The sequence below is a fragment of the Haemaphysalis longicornis genome, unplaced genomic scaffold, assembly GCF_048455015.1.
Source record: "Haemaphysalis longicornis isolate Haplotype H1 unplaced genomic scaffold, Haemaphysalis longicornis Haplotype H1 scaffold_4, whole genome shotgun sequence".
Lineage (NCBI taxonomy): Eukaryota > Metazoa > Arthropoda > Arachnida > Ixodida > Ixodidae > Haemaphysalis > Haemaphysalis longicornis.
Window position 1 is genome coordinate 132,702,433 of NW_027526361.1, and position 16,140 is coordinate 132,718,572.

General features: G+C 45.8%; 1 protein-coding gene across 1 annotated transcript; it reads left to right on the forward strand.

Annotated features, from left to right (window-relative positions):
- Nucleotides 1–7,876: 7,876 nt before the first annotated feature.
- LOC144180578 (uncharacterized) lies at nucleotides 7,877–16,140 on the forward strand. The gene is made up of 6 exons (XM_077708909.1): nucleotides 7,877–7,918; nucleotides 8,546–8,674; nucleotides 10,906–11,078; nucleotides 12,269–12,327; nucleotides 13,950–14,015; nucleotides 15,823–16,140. Exons 2-6 carry the CDS (start codon nucleotides 8,564–8,566, stop codon nucleotides 16,050–16,052), a joined length of 639 nt encoding a protein of 212 aa, XP_077565035.1. The 5' UTR covers nucleotides 7,877–7,918; nucleotides 8,546–8,563; the 3' UTR covers nucleotides 16,053–16,140.

The following is a 16,140-nucleotide window of genomic DNA, read 5'->3' on the forward strand; positions in this document are numbered from 1 at the left end:
TAGTGTGCGTCTTATGAGGCGAACAAGCACGCCGCGTGGGAAAACGAACGTACCAGTAAATGTTCTATTAGGAACACGGTCACCGACAAAGTTGCACGCCGATCAAAACATAAATACGACTCCAAGCTTGTACCTCTCATCACTTGGATATAAGCGTTTGGACTAGTTATCATTTATAGGTGCACCATTTACAAGATCAGCACAGTAAAAATAAAGCTGTGTGCATGTGTTTTTCTTAAGGATGACCGCCATCAACGCCGAAGGGAAATAAAATTCCCTCATAACTTCCCCTAAATTCGCTGTCCCCACCACGTCATGTGCCAAAACTTTCTGCTGGTTATTAATTTTCGCAGGGCTGTAATGGAGAGAGGCAGGAAGATATGACGTTGTTTGTTTTGCGAGATGGGTTTTTGGGGAGAATCAGTCTTGTACGATCTTCCTCCCGTAACCTTCAACCGGGATTTCTTGCACCCTTGCCGCGGCTTCGGCAATCCGGACTGCTGCGAGCAGAAGAACAGTCTCCCATTGGTCTACTCTCTCAATACTGTACGCTCTTGCCATAATTGTCGTTATATTTTTTGCAGCCCATGGCAGGACCACACTACCTGGTATAGGCCTTCGGTCTGGATACTAACATTCGGGAGAAACAAAACTTGAATATGTGTTGTTAATTTTTTCTTTCTGAACATACCACTATGACCCCGTGTTTTTCGCTGTGTTTGGGTCTCTTTTAAAGGAAATGAAACCACTATAAATTAAATTTTTGTATGCCTTCTTCCCAATCCACCGCCTAGGCATGTTCACTTTTGGCGGCAGCCAACCAACCGACCAATTAAAACCTTATGGCTGCCGCACAAAAGCTTAGACTGCATGCAGCTAGTATGTGTGTGCTGGCTCACATCAACTTATTTATCCTGAATCCATGCACGCTTTGCTGCTGAAACATGTGGAAGCCTAGGCTGTCTCATTTGCTTCTTTTTTTTTTTTTTTGAAGTGGGAGGGGGGCAGGTAAGTGAGCAAAAAGAAGAGAGTGCCCCAGGGTCGCTTGGTTAGGGTAGGAGGTCAGCCACGTGCCATTATAAAAAGAGAACGTCGGAAACGCGCACTCACAACAGAAGGTGGGGCTTCCTAAAAAAAAAACAATGATTTGTCTGTATTAAGGTCGTAGTACAAATGCATCAGAAATGTTTTTCCTTCTTTTCTGTTTCACGTGGATCGCGGGCGAACAACGACCGTTTGTACGCAACTAGTTTGACGTGTAGCTCCAATATTTGCAGCTGCTTTAGGCTTACATTTTGTTAAGAGCCAGCCCCGTTACTAGGTAGGCTTCACCCGCCTTGTCTGTGCTTCTGTAACTTTTACAACGCTTGTCTCTTTCAGTGCGAAATTTCTTTTCGCACGCGTTGTATCAATCGTTTGTGAGGAGAAATCACTTATATATATATATATATATATATATATATATATATATATATATATATATATATATATATATATATATATATATATATATATATGTATATATATATATATATATATATATATATATATATATATATATATATATATATATATATATAGGAAGACATGACTCAGGTCGAAACGTTGACATGACATAAAGTCTCCGAAGACCGTACTTTTACTTTATGTACATGTTTACATATATATATACATAAATTTCAACAGTAATTCTACAGCTGTAAAAAAATGGCCGTGTATCTTCTTGCTCGCTGCAAATGCCGTAGAGAGACGACAGCCTTCCTCCACCCCTGCCTTGTAGCACCCTCTCCTCTCTCCCTTCTTACACCTCATGCTGTTCCCTTCCGGTCTCCGTGCTGTCACGATGAATGGAAATTAAAGTTCGCGTAATTACACTTCATATTCCCGCGTTCACACGGCTCGCGTGCCATTTGTAAGGACCTTTTGTTCACGTTGTTCTGAAAACAGCTCGAGTGACATATTTTCATAGTCTTTATTTTTATCTCGCGTCTCTTTGACAGCTTTTTAGAGCGCTTTTTTTTATTTTCTAGCACAAAAAGCAATCGTAGGTTTATAAAGGTGCTCCTACTGTAATTTAAGTACTTTTGTTTTGCCTCGAACATGCCTCGTTTTTATATTGCTAAGCAATGTTAGCATGCACAAGGCACACCAGCAGTTCTAAAAGTTTTGCGGTGAAGGTTTTCTTTTAGATCAGATGCGTGCCACAGAAAGGCACTGTGTCTGTGCGTACTCCCTTACTTGTGTTTCTTTGCCACGCTGTTTATTACCGCGAATCTGTCTATGGCAAGGCTTCATCAGATTGTCTCCAGAAACAAGCGATGTAGACAAGAATCGCACCCGAGCGTGTCGCCACGCTGCGACGCCTACTCAAACTAACGGAATCATAAAATTGTGAGCGCTGAGCACGAGGTCGCGGGTTCGTTTCCCGGCCGCGGCGGTCGCTTTTCTGATGGAGGCGAAAAGCAAAAACGCCCGTGTGTACGAGATTTCGGCGCACGATAAAGACCCCCAGGTGGTCAAAATTAATCCGGAGCCCTCCACTACGGCGCGCCTCATCGCCTGCGTTGCGTCGGCGCGTTAAACCCCACAATCAATCAATCAAAATTGTGAGCCACAAGTTCCGCGTAAGCAAAAAATCATAAAATATATATAGTTCCCAGACCCTTGATAGCTTGATATAAGATGGCGTCTATTGCACTTAAAAATGTTTTCCCAGCAATAAATTTCTATTAACAGGTGAGGCAGACTTTAGGGGCATCTTTCCATGCATAGCCTTTTTAAGTAGGCTTTTCCACGTTGCGTGTTGTACAATAAAGCATGGGCACCTACGGAGGGAGTGTGATTACAGAAAACGGCTATAGCTCTTTTATTGTCGAAAGTATCCCGGAACAAATTATATTAAACTTAACCGCTAGACGACTCTACGATTACGCCGAGTTTATTTTGTTTGTTATAATTATTTCCCAGTGAAGCTATAAACGTTAGAGAATTACTGCCTGCTGTCAATACATGACCGTTTTATGGAGGGAGCAAGGTAACAGAAAACGACTGTAACTCTTGTTTTACAGGAACTATCCGAACAAAAAAAATGTATGAAAATTTGTAAAAATGACAAAATTGGTCGCCCTCCCGCCCTGTGAAGGTGGATGTCCAGCGAAGCTGTTGTAAACCACTACAAATACTGATGGGGGAGCGTATGAAATGTTTTAATACATTATAGTAATGGTAGTGAAAATCGCATTGTGGTCGCTGTGGTAAACCGTGCGAGAACTGCTGAGTCCTGCCTAGCCTGACGGATGCGAAAGCTGCTGGGCGAAAGCTGCTGTGTTTTGCCTGCGACGCTGTTGAGCAAGACGATTTTGCCCCCTTAGTCGCTCAGTGTATTCGCGCTGTTCTTCAGGGGTGTTCACTTTACGCGGTCTACCCATGGCAGTCTTGGAATTAACCTAAGTTCGTAATTGCATTTCACTTGAAGGCTTGGAATGACTACAACCCCCCTTTTCGAGAGTAGCGTCAAACCAAATCTTTATCAGCAACACACGAAGGATTAGGGGTAAGGGGCCTCAATGCTCAAAGGCGACTTATCATCCATTATGCCGTTTCAAAGCTTGTTTTATGTTTTTTTTAATGAATACTGCGATATATGCTGTATGCCTGATTACAAAGAGACATATGCCGTTTACCATCAATTGCTAGTCTGGGGTTTTCTGCTTACAACGACAACACGAAATTTCCCGATGACCGAGCGGCTAACAGCTTCGCTGTAAGAAATTTATAATAGTGTGATATTGAAGAAAGTTGGAATATTTGTGCATCCTAAGCAGTTAGCGTGGTTCAGCTTCATTTAAACGCACTCCAGTCGCCGATCTATGTCACCGACGAAGCAAATTCTGCAAACGGCAGCAACGTTCGCTCCAAATTTGATATGCGTTGCGGATTACGTAATGCAAAAAACATGATCGCCTTGCGCAATGCCACAACGCAGGCCAAGCTAGTCAGTCAAATCGTATGCTAAAACTTCACCGCCACCACCCAGTAGACCGAACTTTACTACTTGAACCAGAACCCTGTGCAATAAAGTTATCTCGCCCTCTCTCTGCCTATATATATATATATATATATATATATATATATATATATATATATATATATATATATATATATATATATATATATATATATATATATATATATATATATATATATATATAATATCTTGATCGGCACTCTCGAAAATTTCATTTTTCATTTCTGACTCCCTGGACCCATCATTCGAGTGCTATACTGCATTTCCTGAGAGCGTGGTTTTATACAGACGCATAACGTTGCTCAGAGCTGTGAAAAAAACTACAGCCGTTCCACTCAATGTGAAAGCTGTCGGAAGTGAAGAGCAGTGATTCTCCATAATGGGTAGTGGCACCGTTGTCCGCTGACTGCAAACCACACATCATGCTCTTCGCCGTCCTGTCTCACTCCTCTCTTGATGAATATGCAATTCAAATTTCCCGCCTTCGCAGTGCTCGCGCGCCGCCTGCCTGAAACTGCGCCAGCGGGAGTTTTGTTCTTTTTTGTGCTTGCTTTAATTTGGTCATTTCGAACGCGTAATTTTCTTGCGCGGCTGGAGCCTTTCTGCGGCATTTCAAACGCGCCAATTTTTTTCTTGCGAGGCCGCAAAAACCAACTCGTAAAACCCATATCATAAAACCCATGCAACCCAACGATCGTTCCTAACGAAATCAACGCGGGGGCTGTCGGTTATATACGCAGATTTTGCCTGAAATGTACCTGCAGTGTTCGTTGCGCTAAACAAGCGCGAGCGGTTCACGAGGTTCGAATGGTTATGGCTAGAGACCGGAACTTTAGGCAAAATGCCTACTTTTTTTCCTTCAGGCCGTATCAAGCCTATTTAACATATAAGCGCGAACTAATGGAAGGGGAGCATTGGTGAGCCAAGCTCACCGACGTCACCCCGGTCCGCGCAAACTCTTTCGTTCTATGTCCTTCTGACATGCTGTGTCCACGGACCAACAGAGAAAACTTCTGCCCAAGTGCCGTATCTACTGCTAACGGAATAAACAGACAGCGAACAAAAAATGAACGCGGCACACCCGCGTACATGCCGCTCAAGCTCAAATACGCCTTCTGCGGGAAACCACGTGAAAATCTGAGACACCAAAGTTTTAAGGTGATGCCACGAACACGTGCACTGTCAGCCGCCGATCACACGTACACCACCGGCTGGCACGATGCAGTACGCGTAGCACGAAGAAGGAACAAGAAACGGAGCATGGGGATCTCAGCACTTTACAAGTAGTCTCACCCGTCATCTGCCGCGGCCGGGTAACCTTTAAGGGTATCTGGGAACCTCGCATTAAGGGAATTAATTCCAAAGAATCTTGCGTGCTGTCGAATGTTGATAATCGGTATATCGCGCATAGTTAGGGATCCTGCAGCTACACAAGTCATCCGCGTCTGCATAACAGAATAGCTCAGTAATTTCTACAGAAGTATCGCACTTCCCTGTACTATTCATGGGATTTATCTGTGTTGTGAAGAGCTGAGGAGCTCGTTCTGCTCCGTCAATGAATCCTTCTTACCTAAGCCAGTCTTGGCCAGAACGTGTACCTCGTAATTCAGACGGAATGGAGAAAAGCCCGGCTGGGGCCCCTCGCAGCCTCCGTGCGCCCAAGTGAGCTCGCGTTCGACAACCACGCGGAATCTTTCTTCGAAGTGCAGTTGTGTCTTCGGGCAGTAGTTACCGATTGTGCCTCTTCAACCAGAGCCCGTCGCGACCCCTTAAACAACTCGGCTAAGGGCGGAAAACTGTACCATAAACAGTCGGGTTTTATCAACAGCTTTGCAATGGACAAATGCGCCGCAGCCCAAAGTATTTGCCCCACGCTACACTTCAACGTGACAGGGCGCATTCATGTGCTTATTTCGCATTCTTAGCAGAAAGCATTTCAGCAGCTGAGAGATTTGGCGCTACTGTGTCTAAGAATGCTGAGTTCATCTGGGAGGTGCAGGACAGATCCGCCACCATCCCCGAAGGACCGGTTGAATAAATCTGCCTGACATAAAATTTCTGGATTCCTTCAAGTCTCAGCCGTCCAGCAGGTCCTAACGGCTCTCGAACGGCAGCGCCGGAGAGAAAGCTTCGGGCCGACGCCCTCCCTTCGGGGACAAAGGTGTCCACCACCGCAGTGAGCAGCAAAAGTGTTGCTTACTAGAATGCCACCAGGATCGACGAGTGACTACGTCCGGGCGCAGTGGAGATATTACGTCTGTTGCCGGCGATCAATAAAGTCTCTTTCACTTAACTTCACTAGATTCCACGTGCTAAAATAACTATATGATGTTCTGAGTTGCAAACATTGTGATATTACAAATGGAATCAGATCATGGAGTATCCCCAAGTACAAGAACGTTCCCCCAACCTCAGTGGACGTTGAGCGTTGTTTTTCCCGTACAAGTATTGACTGAAAGGGGGTACAACTTCAAGCAGCAAATCATTGAGATTCGTGTGGCTTTTCATGGCTTTCAATCTTGTCTTTTGTTGTTGAATCACCGTGAATTCAACGTAAATTTTAAAAATAATAGCTCTTCTGCTGCTTCTTTTATGGAAGAAAATAAAATTACTTTCCCGCAGCACATTCTGTGTCCGCGGTTTCACTGCAAGTCAAAGATTGGTGCTAAAATATGCTTCTGAAGCAAAACAGAACTGAGCCTCTCTATGCCTAAGCGGGATTACTTGGTGCCTATATATGCCTAAATGACACAAGGCAGTGCCTATTATAGGCGCCTAAAACCTGGATTTTTCGTGCCTAAAGTTCCGGTCTCTAGTTATGACTATTTAAACCGCGTGGCTTTCGAAGCCTCAGCGTGACTCCCTGACGACGGTACACCAGGCGCTACTTGGGTCCGTTGTCTAGCTCCGCCGCCTGGTTCCGGCAATCACTTGACATCGACCGTTACCGAGCTACGACGACAAGGCGTGCCCATAAAGTGCTCGGCACTTAAAAATTGAAAAGTTAGTTTGACCTTGGCTAGACCAACCTTGACGAAAAGAGCGTTTGCCCTGCTTTCCCTTTTAAGTGCGATGCACTTTATAAGCGACCCCAAACCATCCACCGCCGGCGGCGGCGGCGTCCGCAGCCCTGCTCTCCCTAGCAACGGCGCAGAGCGGAGAGGAGCGTCGGTAGCAACGGCGCAGTGACGTCACTCACCACGTGACGCCACGCCCTCACCGCTCCCTCGCGGCGCGGCGGTGTGCGCCGCGCGCATCCCTCTCCTCACCCGCGCCGTGACGTCAGGCACCACCTCCTCTCCCGGCAGCTGCCATGCGCCGCTGCGCGCGTCCCCCTCCCCCTTCGCTCGCTCCTCCTCTCTCCTCGCTGGCTGCAGCTGCGCGCGCTCCCCTCTCTCTCGCGCGCCCGCCTTCTCTCTCAGCCACCTGGCTCGGCGCGCTCAGCGCGGCGTACCCCCCTTTATATGCAGCGATAAACCGCCAGACCTCCGTGGGTCGGCTCGCGCGCGCTCTCTCGCTACAGTCTCCTGCTCGCTCTGCTCCAGTTTAGACCGTTCGCTGGCTGGGCGCCTCTCAAGGCGATGTCAGAATTACTACGCCATGTACTCTCGGCGCAAGAAATGCATTCGCACTTCCTCACGATTCCCTTCGGGGAGGTGGGGGCAATTTTTTTTCCCCTCGGTTAGTTTTCATCAGGCAGCGCACCTATTTTAGTTTTATTCATGCGTATCTTTCGTGGAGTTTCTGGCAAAACAGGAGCAACGTCACATAGAATTTAGATCCCGTAACGTCTCTCCGTACTCTTTAAATACCGGCTCAAACCATGGAACATTAACGCAGCAACACAGCGGTTCTACAACGCTTTACTGCACATTCTGTGGGCCACATAAGGTAAGTCTTTATAAAAATCTACATGCGAGCACTAGGTTTACTTTTTCCGAATTTAAGGTCACTGCAGCACGGTATAGTTAGACTATTATGTACACAAATCAACAGAGATAATGAAAGGAAACAGCCGTAAAGGGAGAAACAACCCTAGAAGGTGGACTCAGAGTACAACAGCGAATAAATGAATAGGGCCCATTTTGCTTGCTAAATTGCTGAGCATCTGAAATCACATCATACATCTGCAGAATGAAGTATAATAAAGACCTGTAGGTACCAAATAATAAAAACGTTAAACACGATCATATTATCTCTGCGTTGACCACTTCTTTATAACAGAAGTTGCAAGGGCAATGCGCGAAGTATTGAAGTGGTGAGTACATTTTTTGTGTTAAACTGCACTTACCATTTTTCGGTAAGTACGTAAGTGCACGGATAACGTGGCCTGGGCTTGCCAGCCGCCTGCATAGACGCTGGGAATTTTTTTAGTGCCGTTGTTGTCAAAATGCGAAATATGTATGCATTTCACAATGTCCTAGACACACCAAATATTTTCTGCGCATGTTCAAAACAGCCCGAAAGTTTGTTCCAGATTGTGTGATTTAAACGACAATTCCTACCCTCTACCCTCAGGTGCAGTATCTTCGCAAAATGGCTGCCTCGTTGAAGAGGGTCCGACTCCTCCATCTGCCTCTTCGCGCTGCCCTGGTTCTGTTGGCTCTCACGCCGGCGGAAGCAATCTGGACTAAGGGGTTCTACGATGTCACTATATTCTTCTTATCTCCTAGAGTGACCACCCAATAGTGAAACAAACCCCAATATAATGAAAGTGAAATTGTTGGCATACTGGCTGCAAAAGTTAATATGTCAGAGCTAGAATGGAGTTTATTTTTTTAGGTTTATGCGTAACCTCCCATTATTCCTATTTGGCTGCAGTTTTTTCTGGCATCTGCAACTTGGGAAGCGCGCATTTAGCTATTTAGGCTTGCATCAAGAATCGAAAACTCGAGGCGAAGGATAAAGCACTGACTATTACCCCTAAACTTTGTAGGGTGAGAAAAGAAATCTTTTTGTATGTATCTGTCAACAAACACATCCCTTGGAGTTACACGACATATGCTTGAGGAGGATTGGCTAAAAAATAATAAACGCTCCACGCACCATTCGAAAAATCCTGGTATCCTCTAGTCCTCCCTCCCAACATGAACTGGATGAACCTCTTCTTATCACGCCTGCACATACCCAGTTTAGGTAACCGTCGAAATATCAGCCCGTGGCTCGCACCCATTCATGAACATAGTACTTTAGGGGATTGAGAAATAGGATTGGGGGCAGCCCTCACCATGCTAACTATGCCGGCCTCCCTCTATTTAGTCCTACCTCTTTTCACGATAAACTGGATGAGCTACTTCTTGTGCGCTTTGTAAACATCCACATTAAAATTGCCATCGACTTTCACCGGACTCTGTTGATTCCTATCCAATTAAGCGAAGTGCGTGCGCTCAAAGTTCTCGATGTCGGCTTTTGGTGCACTGAGATATAATTACACAAGAAATATTAAGACTTCGTATTTTTTCCATGCACCGCATACTTTCCCAAAGCTTACGGAATAAGTCTCTCTTTGTGCAGACGCACTGGGAAATTTCTTTTTTCCTATTTTATGTCTGCAGTTGTCCGTATACCAATAAACAACGTCCTTTCACACCAAATATTCACACCAGTGTCGAAGATGCAGGTGCACGCCGAATTTCATGCAGACGCGCGTCCTGTTTGAGTCGTTAGCTCAAACAGGTAGCGAGGTATTTGAGGCCTCCTTGAAAAACGGGGAGGAAACAGTGGCGCCAGACCACCATCTTTCAGCCAAAGAACTCAATTTTTTCGATTGGAGGTGCCTAATATGCGCATGGGCGGTGCGTGATGGCTGTGTACACGTGTCCAAAGGGCGCGTTCTCGGATACGGGCCCCCGCTATGTTTCGCTTTTCCACTGTGAATGGGCAATAGGGGCAACTGTGCTGAATGTGGAGTTTTTGTTTGGGCGGACGTATGCTTCCCCGCTTATCTTGCCTTGGCCCATGATGTGCATATGTGAGTGTTTACTTTTTATGACATAACCTCATTTGAAGTGTAGCGTCTGTTTTGTCCTTTCTTCAGCTTCCTCCTGTATGATGTTCGCTAGCCCCATGTATTCATTTGTTTTCGCCTCTCTAGATATGATAACTGGGAGTCGAGGGTTTGTGGTGTTTCTATACAGAAACCCGGGCTGGCAACGGTCACGGAATGGGTTGGCTTCTTAAGTTTTTTATGCTTGGACTGGAGCTCAGTTTAGCTATATTTTATCCTTGTGCCATCAACATTCAATCATCGCCATCTATAACTCTAAATCAGTCGTCTGCTCTGCGGTACGTGACCTCACAGCAGAGCTGAGATACTCCTAACACGCAGAAGCAAGCACATATTTAAGTTATTTGAAAGGTTGCGATGGTACAACCGCTCCTTTAGGGAACACTTCACCGACGTTTAGGCATCGGTTCATGCCGTGGCGAATCAAAAAGCTTCGCTGTGTAGCTCCAACGGCGCTGTGCGCCCAGACAACATGCCGGCTTCTCCCCGACCGGCGTTCACGCAGAAGAACGAAATCACTCCTCAGTTACCTTACAACCCTTTTGAGTTCTCCAATTCGGCTCCCAGAATCAACGTAATTTGTCCAATAGGCTCACAGGCGATACGTACGGTATGAAAACGCAGTATTAGTTCCTAATTAGGTCAAAACGAAAGTGCATTTGTCAGGAATATAGTATCTGAATTCGATTACAATATTTTCAGTCGAATTTCTAACAAGTACACTGAGCCTTAAATTACTATAAGTGGCACAGAAGTGTTGCTATTTTGACATATTTCTTCGTGGTGTTTTGACCTCTTACCATATGCCTCCAAAATAAGCGAGTTAACAAACGGCTTTTCCGCCACTTTTCCCGCACACCTGTGCTTGCAGCTAATGCAGCGGCAGGCTGTGATGACGTACGAGTGCTACCGAACGGGAGCCACTCTTGAACCGGAGGACACCGTCAATTTCGCAATTCTTTGGGACGGCACGAAGCCGGAGGACACAAACGCCGTGGGAACCACGTGGTCTGAAACTAGGGGAATGCTGGACAGCAACAGATTGTGAGTCACTACTTCTGCTCTTCGTGCTTCCACCCCGTCGAAAAGCTGTGAATATCTCCTGGATGAAGAGCAACTTACCCGCTTGGAACGCCTACTTGAGACAGTAACAATAATATATAAATTCTCTATAGCAAGATTCCACCATAGTAAAAAAAGAAAACCCTTGCCACAGCTTAGCTAACTTCCATAATCCCAGAGTGTTCGGTTCCCGGCCGCGGCGGCCGCTTTGCTGATGGAGGCGAAAAGCAAAAACGCCCACTTGTACGAGATTCCGGCGCACGTCAAAGCAACCCAGGTGGTCAAAATTATCCCGGAGCCCTCCACAACAGCGCACCTCATCGCCTGCGTTCTGTCGGCGAGTTAAACCCTACAATCATTCAATAAATCATAATCGCAGACTGGAAGGGCTCTAAATTTTTGTATTCGTGGCATTCGCCTCCGGCGCACCTGACGGAATGAGATGGATCTGAAGCGCAATGCACTTAATATAAATTTCAGCTTGACCTGACTTGCTTAAAACTTCTGCAGGTCGTAGAATGTCGTTTTTATCGCAGTGAAAAACGCGTGTTGATTAACACGAAGGGTGTTTAGTGCAAAGATTTCCACGTTTTTTTTTTTTTTTCCTGGGACAGCTTCCCCCTGCTTTCGTGCACTCGCATTTCGAGAGAAGCACGCACGCGCGCAAGTGTAATAATGGCGTATGGCGATCTGGTATATGGCCATAAGTGCAAAGCAACGGTGCTAATTTCCTGCTGCTGCAGATGTTTTTTACCCTGGAGGAGGAAGAGAAAACATCCATGCAGCAAGCGCCCATCCCTCTCTTACAGATTCACCGACACATATGGGGCGATGTTGTATTCTGGCAACCATATTGTCTATGGAACTTTTTTTTTTAACTTTTCGGTTCTGGGTTCCAGGAATTATCCTAGAACCAGCCGTAAACCTTTACCTTCCAGCATGTCTCCAATGGTACTTGTTCTGATCCTATTTCTGTCCGTTGCGTTTCACCACCGGGACATCGAGACTTTTTTTTGCCTACACTCCGCAATTAGGCGTGGAAGTTTAAACCGTGAACAAAAAAGGGAGAGCAATTTCTTCAGGATAATTACATCACTACCTTGATATTCGTGTAATAAAACTTAAACGTTGTTGCTTGATCATTTTCGCTTTGTCTTTCCTACCTACAACAGGGGAAACCTCACGACCTATTACGACAATTCAGAAAAAGTAGGCAAACTGACAACCAGCAGTAAGTTCCTCCTCTTTGATGTTTGTAACAAAACCTAACTGACTAGGAAATGTGACGTAAAACGCGGCCAACGTGTTACTGGTGCCTTTATTACCACACATCGTATAGACAGACGCGAGAAAAAAACACTAGCACAGGTCTCTGGAACAGAGTAATTCGGTGAACAGTCGTCGACTGATTTAGTGCACCGGGTTCGAAATAAAACGCTACGAAAGGACGTTCAAACCGATATCAAACACTCTGTCATCGTGAAGCCGCTAACGTCTGCTTCAAAACATTTCAAAACATGTTGTTGGCGTTGCGCAGTCCGGAAAAAGCCCCTTGACCACATCCACTCAAGACAGATATAAAACGACTCCTACCTACATGGTGGTCATCCTCCGATCGTGATATTCTCCGATTTGCATTGAGCAAGGCCGAACTATGCCGCGTAAGGGACGCCATGTATCAAACGATTTCTTATCTGAAAGTCATTGTCGACGTATGACGTTCCCAAAATGTGACCGCCTTCTTCCTGAAATCGAGGCATTAAACCGCTTTACCAAATGAATAACGGGGGACATAACTGCAACGGCGCAAGTGTCATGTATGTGAATACGAGACTAACGTGGCTGCACAACTAACAAAAACGAGGTCCGGTGATGCCCGAAATTTTCGAAGTTATAGACACGACCCCTCAACACGAGAATTATATCGGAGGCTTCGTAATTCGGGCCACGATATGCATGACTCCCGCAGCAAATGTCTGTTCATGAAGAAATTCCCGGAGGGATCGAATCAGATGACAAGAACGAGGAAGTTCGTTGTCGAAACACTTCTCATGTGTAAACACGTGCTCCCACAATATAAAAGCACAAAATATTCTGGCCCGTAAACAAATAAATAACATAAATTGTACTCTTTAGCTGTGACAATCTGCACAGTCACCTTTGTGTTGCGGTTAATACCATAATATTATTCAACCAGGCGGCTATTGACTTCGATTCTGGGATCTCTTCGTCGTATGAGTTTAAACACGTGGCAGAAAACAAGGAGCAGCTCGTTCACGTTTCCTTTGGCGTGTTATCGAGCTTCATCTTACGTGAACACACCAGCAGGACATGAATCGTGTCCTTGTCACGGACCGTCTGCATCCGGGTCAATTCAGCGTCAAAGCGTCCACGCCCTGCCGTAACTTGTGAAAGGCACTAGCAAGTACATCCCTTCAATTTGAGTGTCAAAATATACTTCGTAAGGAGGCTAATAGAACCATAATGGCCCAGTCTCGCAAACTTTTATTGGTCCACCTAAATGTCCTGAAATTTGTGAAATGAGTTACGTGAAAGCGCCTTTTCAAGTATTATGTGCTTTTCAAGTATCGTGACGCAACTTGCGTTCCCATTATGTGTGTAATCGGAGTTTAACCAGATTGTCAAAAATGGGGCCACGGTAATTTTGTGAAAAAATTTTTACGTGCCCATGTCAAGCTATCTGCTAACATCCTAAAAGAGACAAAAGTAGTGTGTTTGTTCCTATTTGTTAACATCCTACAACAGACTAAAGTAATGTGTTTGTTCCTATCTGCTAACACCCTAAAACAGACTAAAGTAATGTTTGTTCTTCATTCTAAATTTTCCTTTCAGCTGTGACAGAAAATCTAGAAGTGCTGCTGCCACCATACGAAGGAGGAGCATACTACGTGAAGCTCAGTAAGTATAACCCCGACGGTTTCAAAGCACCCGCCAGAATCCCTATTTATATTTTGTGCCTGCCATCCCACTTAAAGAGCAAGTGAGGTGGCTTGCATGTCTGCAATATTATGTTATTTACAGAATAATAATAGCCCAAATCCGAATTTTCGAAGCCGAAAAAAACTGGTAAACTTGCGTAAAACTGGGGCTTTCTTTAAAAATTATGTGAGACAGTTATGACGTGGCAGAAAATTTATATCGTAACAAACCACGATGCCCCCAGAAGCTGTGGAGAACTGCGGGAAACGAGAAAGACACGAAGCCGCGTTCCCAAAAACACGGCTTTGTTCTCACATATGCCAGTGTCAAATCGCTGCGCCTTTTAGGTGGCAGCGTTAGTGGTTTATGTAGGGGAAAAAACGGTTCAGTGATCCTGCCCACCACTCTCAACGGGAAGGGCTCTACGCCAGACAAACACGCGAAACTTGGGCCAGTCTGCTTAAATCGCATATCCTTCCGTCGACCGGTGTCGTTTTGCTTCCGTGGTTTGTAAGGTGCCCTTGTGGCGTTTCTGTCGTTTCAAAGCGAAACTTTCTATTCATTACTTCTGTCGTTGTTTGGCCAAAACACAGTGCAGAAAGGCAACCTTTACAACCAGACGGCTCAAAACATTAACGCCTCACATTGTCGGAATCGAACCAAGTCTCTTACGTTGTGAAGTCGACGTCTATCCGATTGCGTCATTCAGATACCCACCGATGGGTTTCTACCGAGGCAAATCAATCACACTACAGACGTAGATAATGGGAAGGCTTTACGCGCAAAACACAAACATCATTAGCAGCAGCAGCAGCCTGTCTATGCCCTCTGCAGGGAAAAGGCCTGTACCATAGGTCTCCAATTATACCGGTTCTGTGCTAACTGCGATCCATTTATCCCCGCAAACATCTTGATCTCATCTGCCCACCTACCTTTCTACCGCCTCCTGCCACGCTTGCCTTCTATATGGACATTTTAGTGTTGAGGACATATTAGTAGAAATCAAGAAGAAGAAATGGGCGTGGGCAGGGCATGTAATGGGAATTAAAGATAATTTTTGGTCACTAATAGGGTAACAGAGTGTATCCTTAGAGAAGACAAAACACAATACGGTCTAATAATGGAAAACACGTTCGTATTGTAATAGAATCGCTAGTGATGCTAAACATTCCGGCATCGTATTCGGGTCGCTGAGCATTTCCTTTGGGTTTTTTGAGCGGGCGTTAGCTTCGGACTTTGGCTGAGTTGAAGTGGACATTGCCTTCGGACTTTCGACTTTGGGAGCGGTGATCTTGCCCTTTGCACGGAGACAACTTCGCATTTTAGCCATCTTTCTGTTGAAAAACTAGCTTCGATTTGTTTGTACCGCTTTCCGCGTCTGCAAGTTGCCGTTTCCCCTTATTGAGATCGAGGAAGAGTTTCTGGGCACGATGCTGCATCATGGGCCTCCCTGTGCCGCCCACAACTGATGGGTCCGTCCTGTTTGCCACTGACAGCTAGGGTGATTCAAAACTACTGATGTGATGGCCATGCGCTATACATCAAACATAACAAACTATGCAGCGCTGCGCTCCACCAGGAGATTAGTACACCCGAGGTGTATTGTTGAGGCAGCAAGAGGGGGGCGGTTGAGAGAAACCGTTTAGAGCGGACTATGGTATCTGTTGGTTCTCCGCCATAACAACAAGGATCTCCCCGTGAATCTATGCTCAGAGTCAAAAAGCGTGTCGAACTGTTGTCGCAGTGACCCGGCTTTTTTGGTAACTCGGCAACGTATTCCTTGCAGCCCTCACAAGCGAGAACAATCGCGTGGTGTACAAGATCTACGACAGGTCCCGGAGCTGCCAGGACGCCACCACGCTCCTTTACAAGACCTGCAGCGGGCAGAAAACCCAGTGCAACCCCGGCGAAGAGAACGGCGTTCCAGACGATTTCGGCTGCTCCGAGATGAAGTTCACCCGCTACCCGGACGCTCAGCCGTTCCCTGTTTGCGGAGAATATCACGCGTGCACATGACAGTGCAGTCATCCACTGCCTTTGTTATGCGCCTTTGGACAGACCATTCCACGCTACTAACTGCACAAGTGCACATGCAATCCAAAAA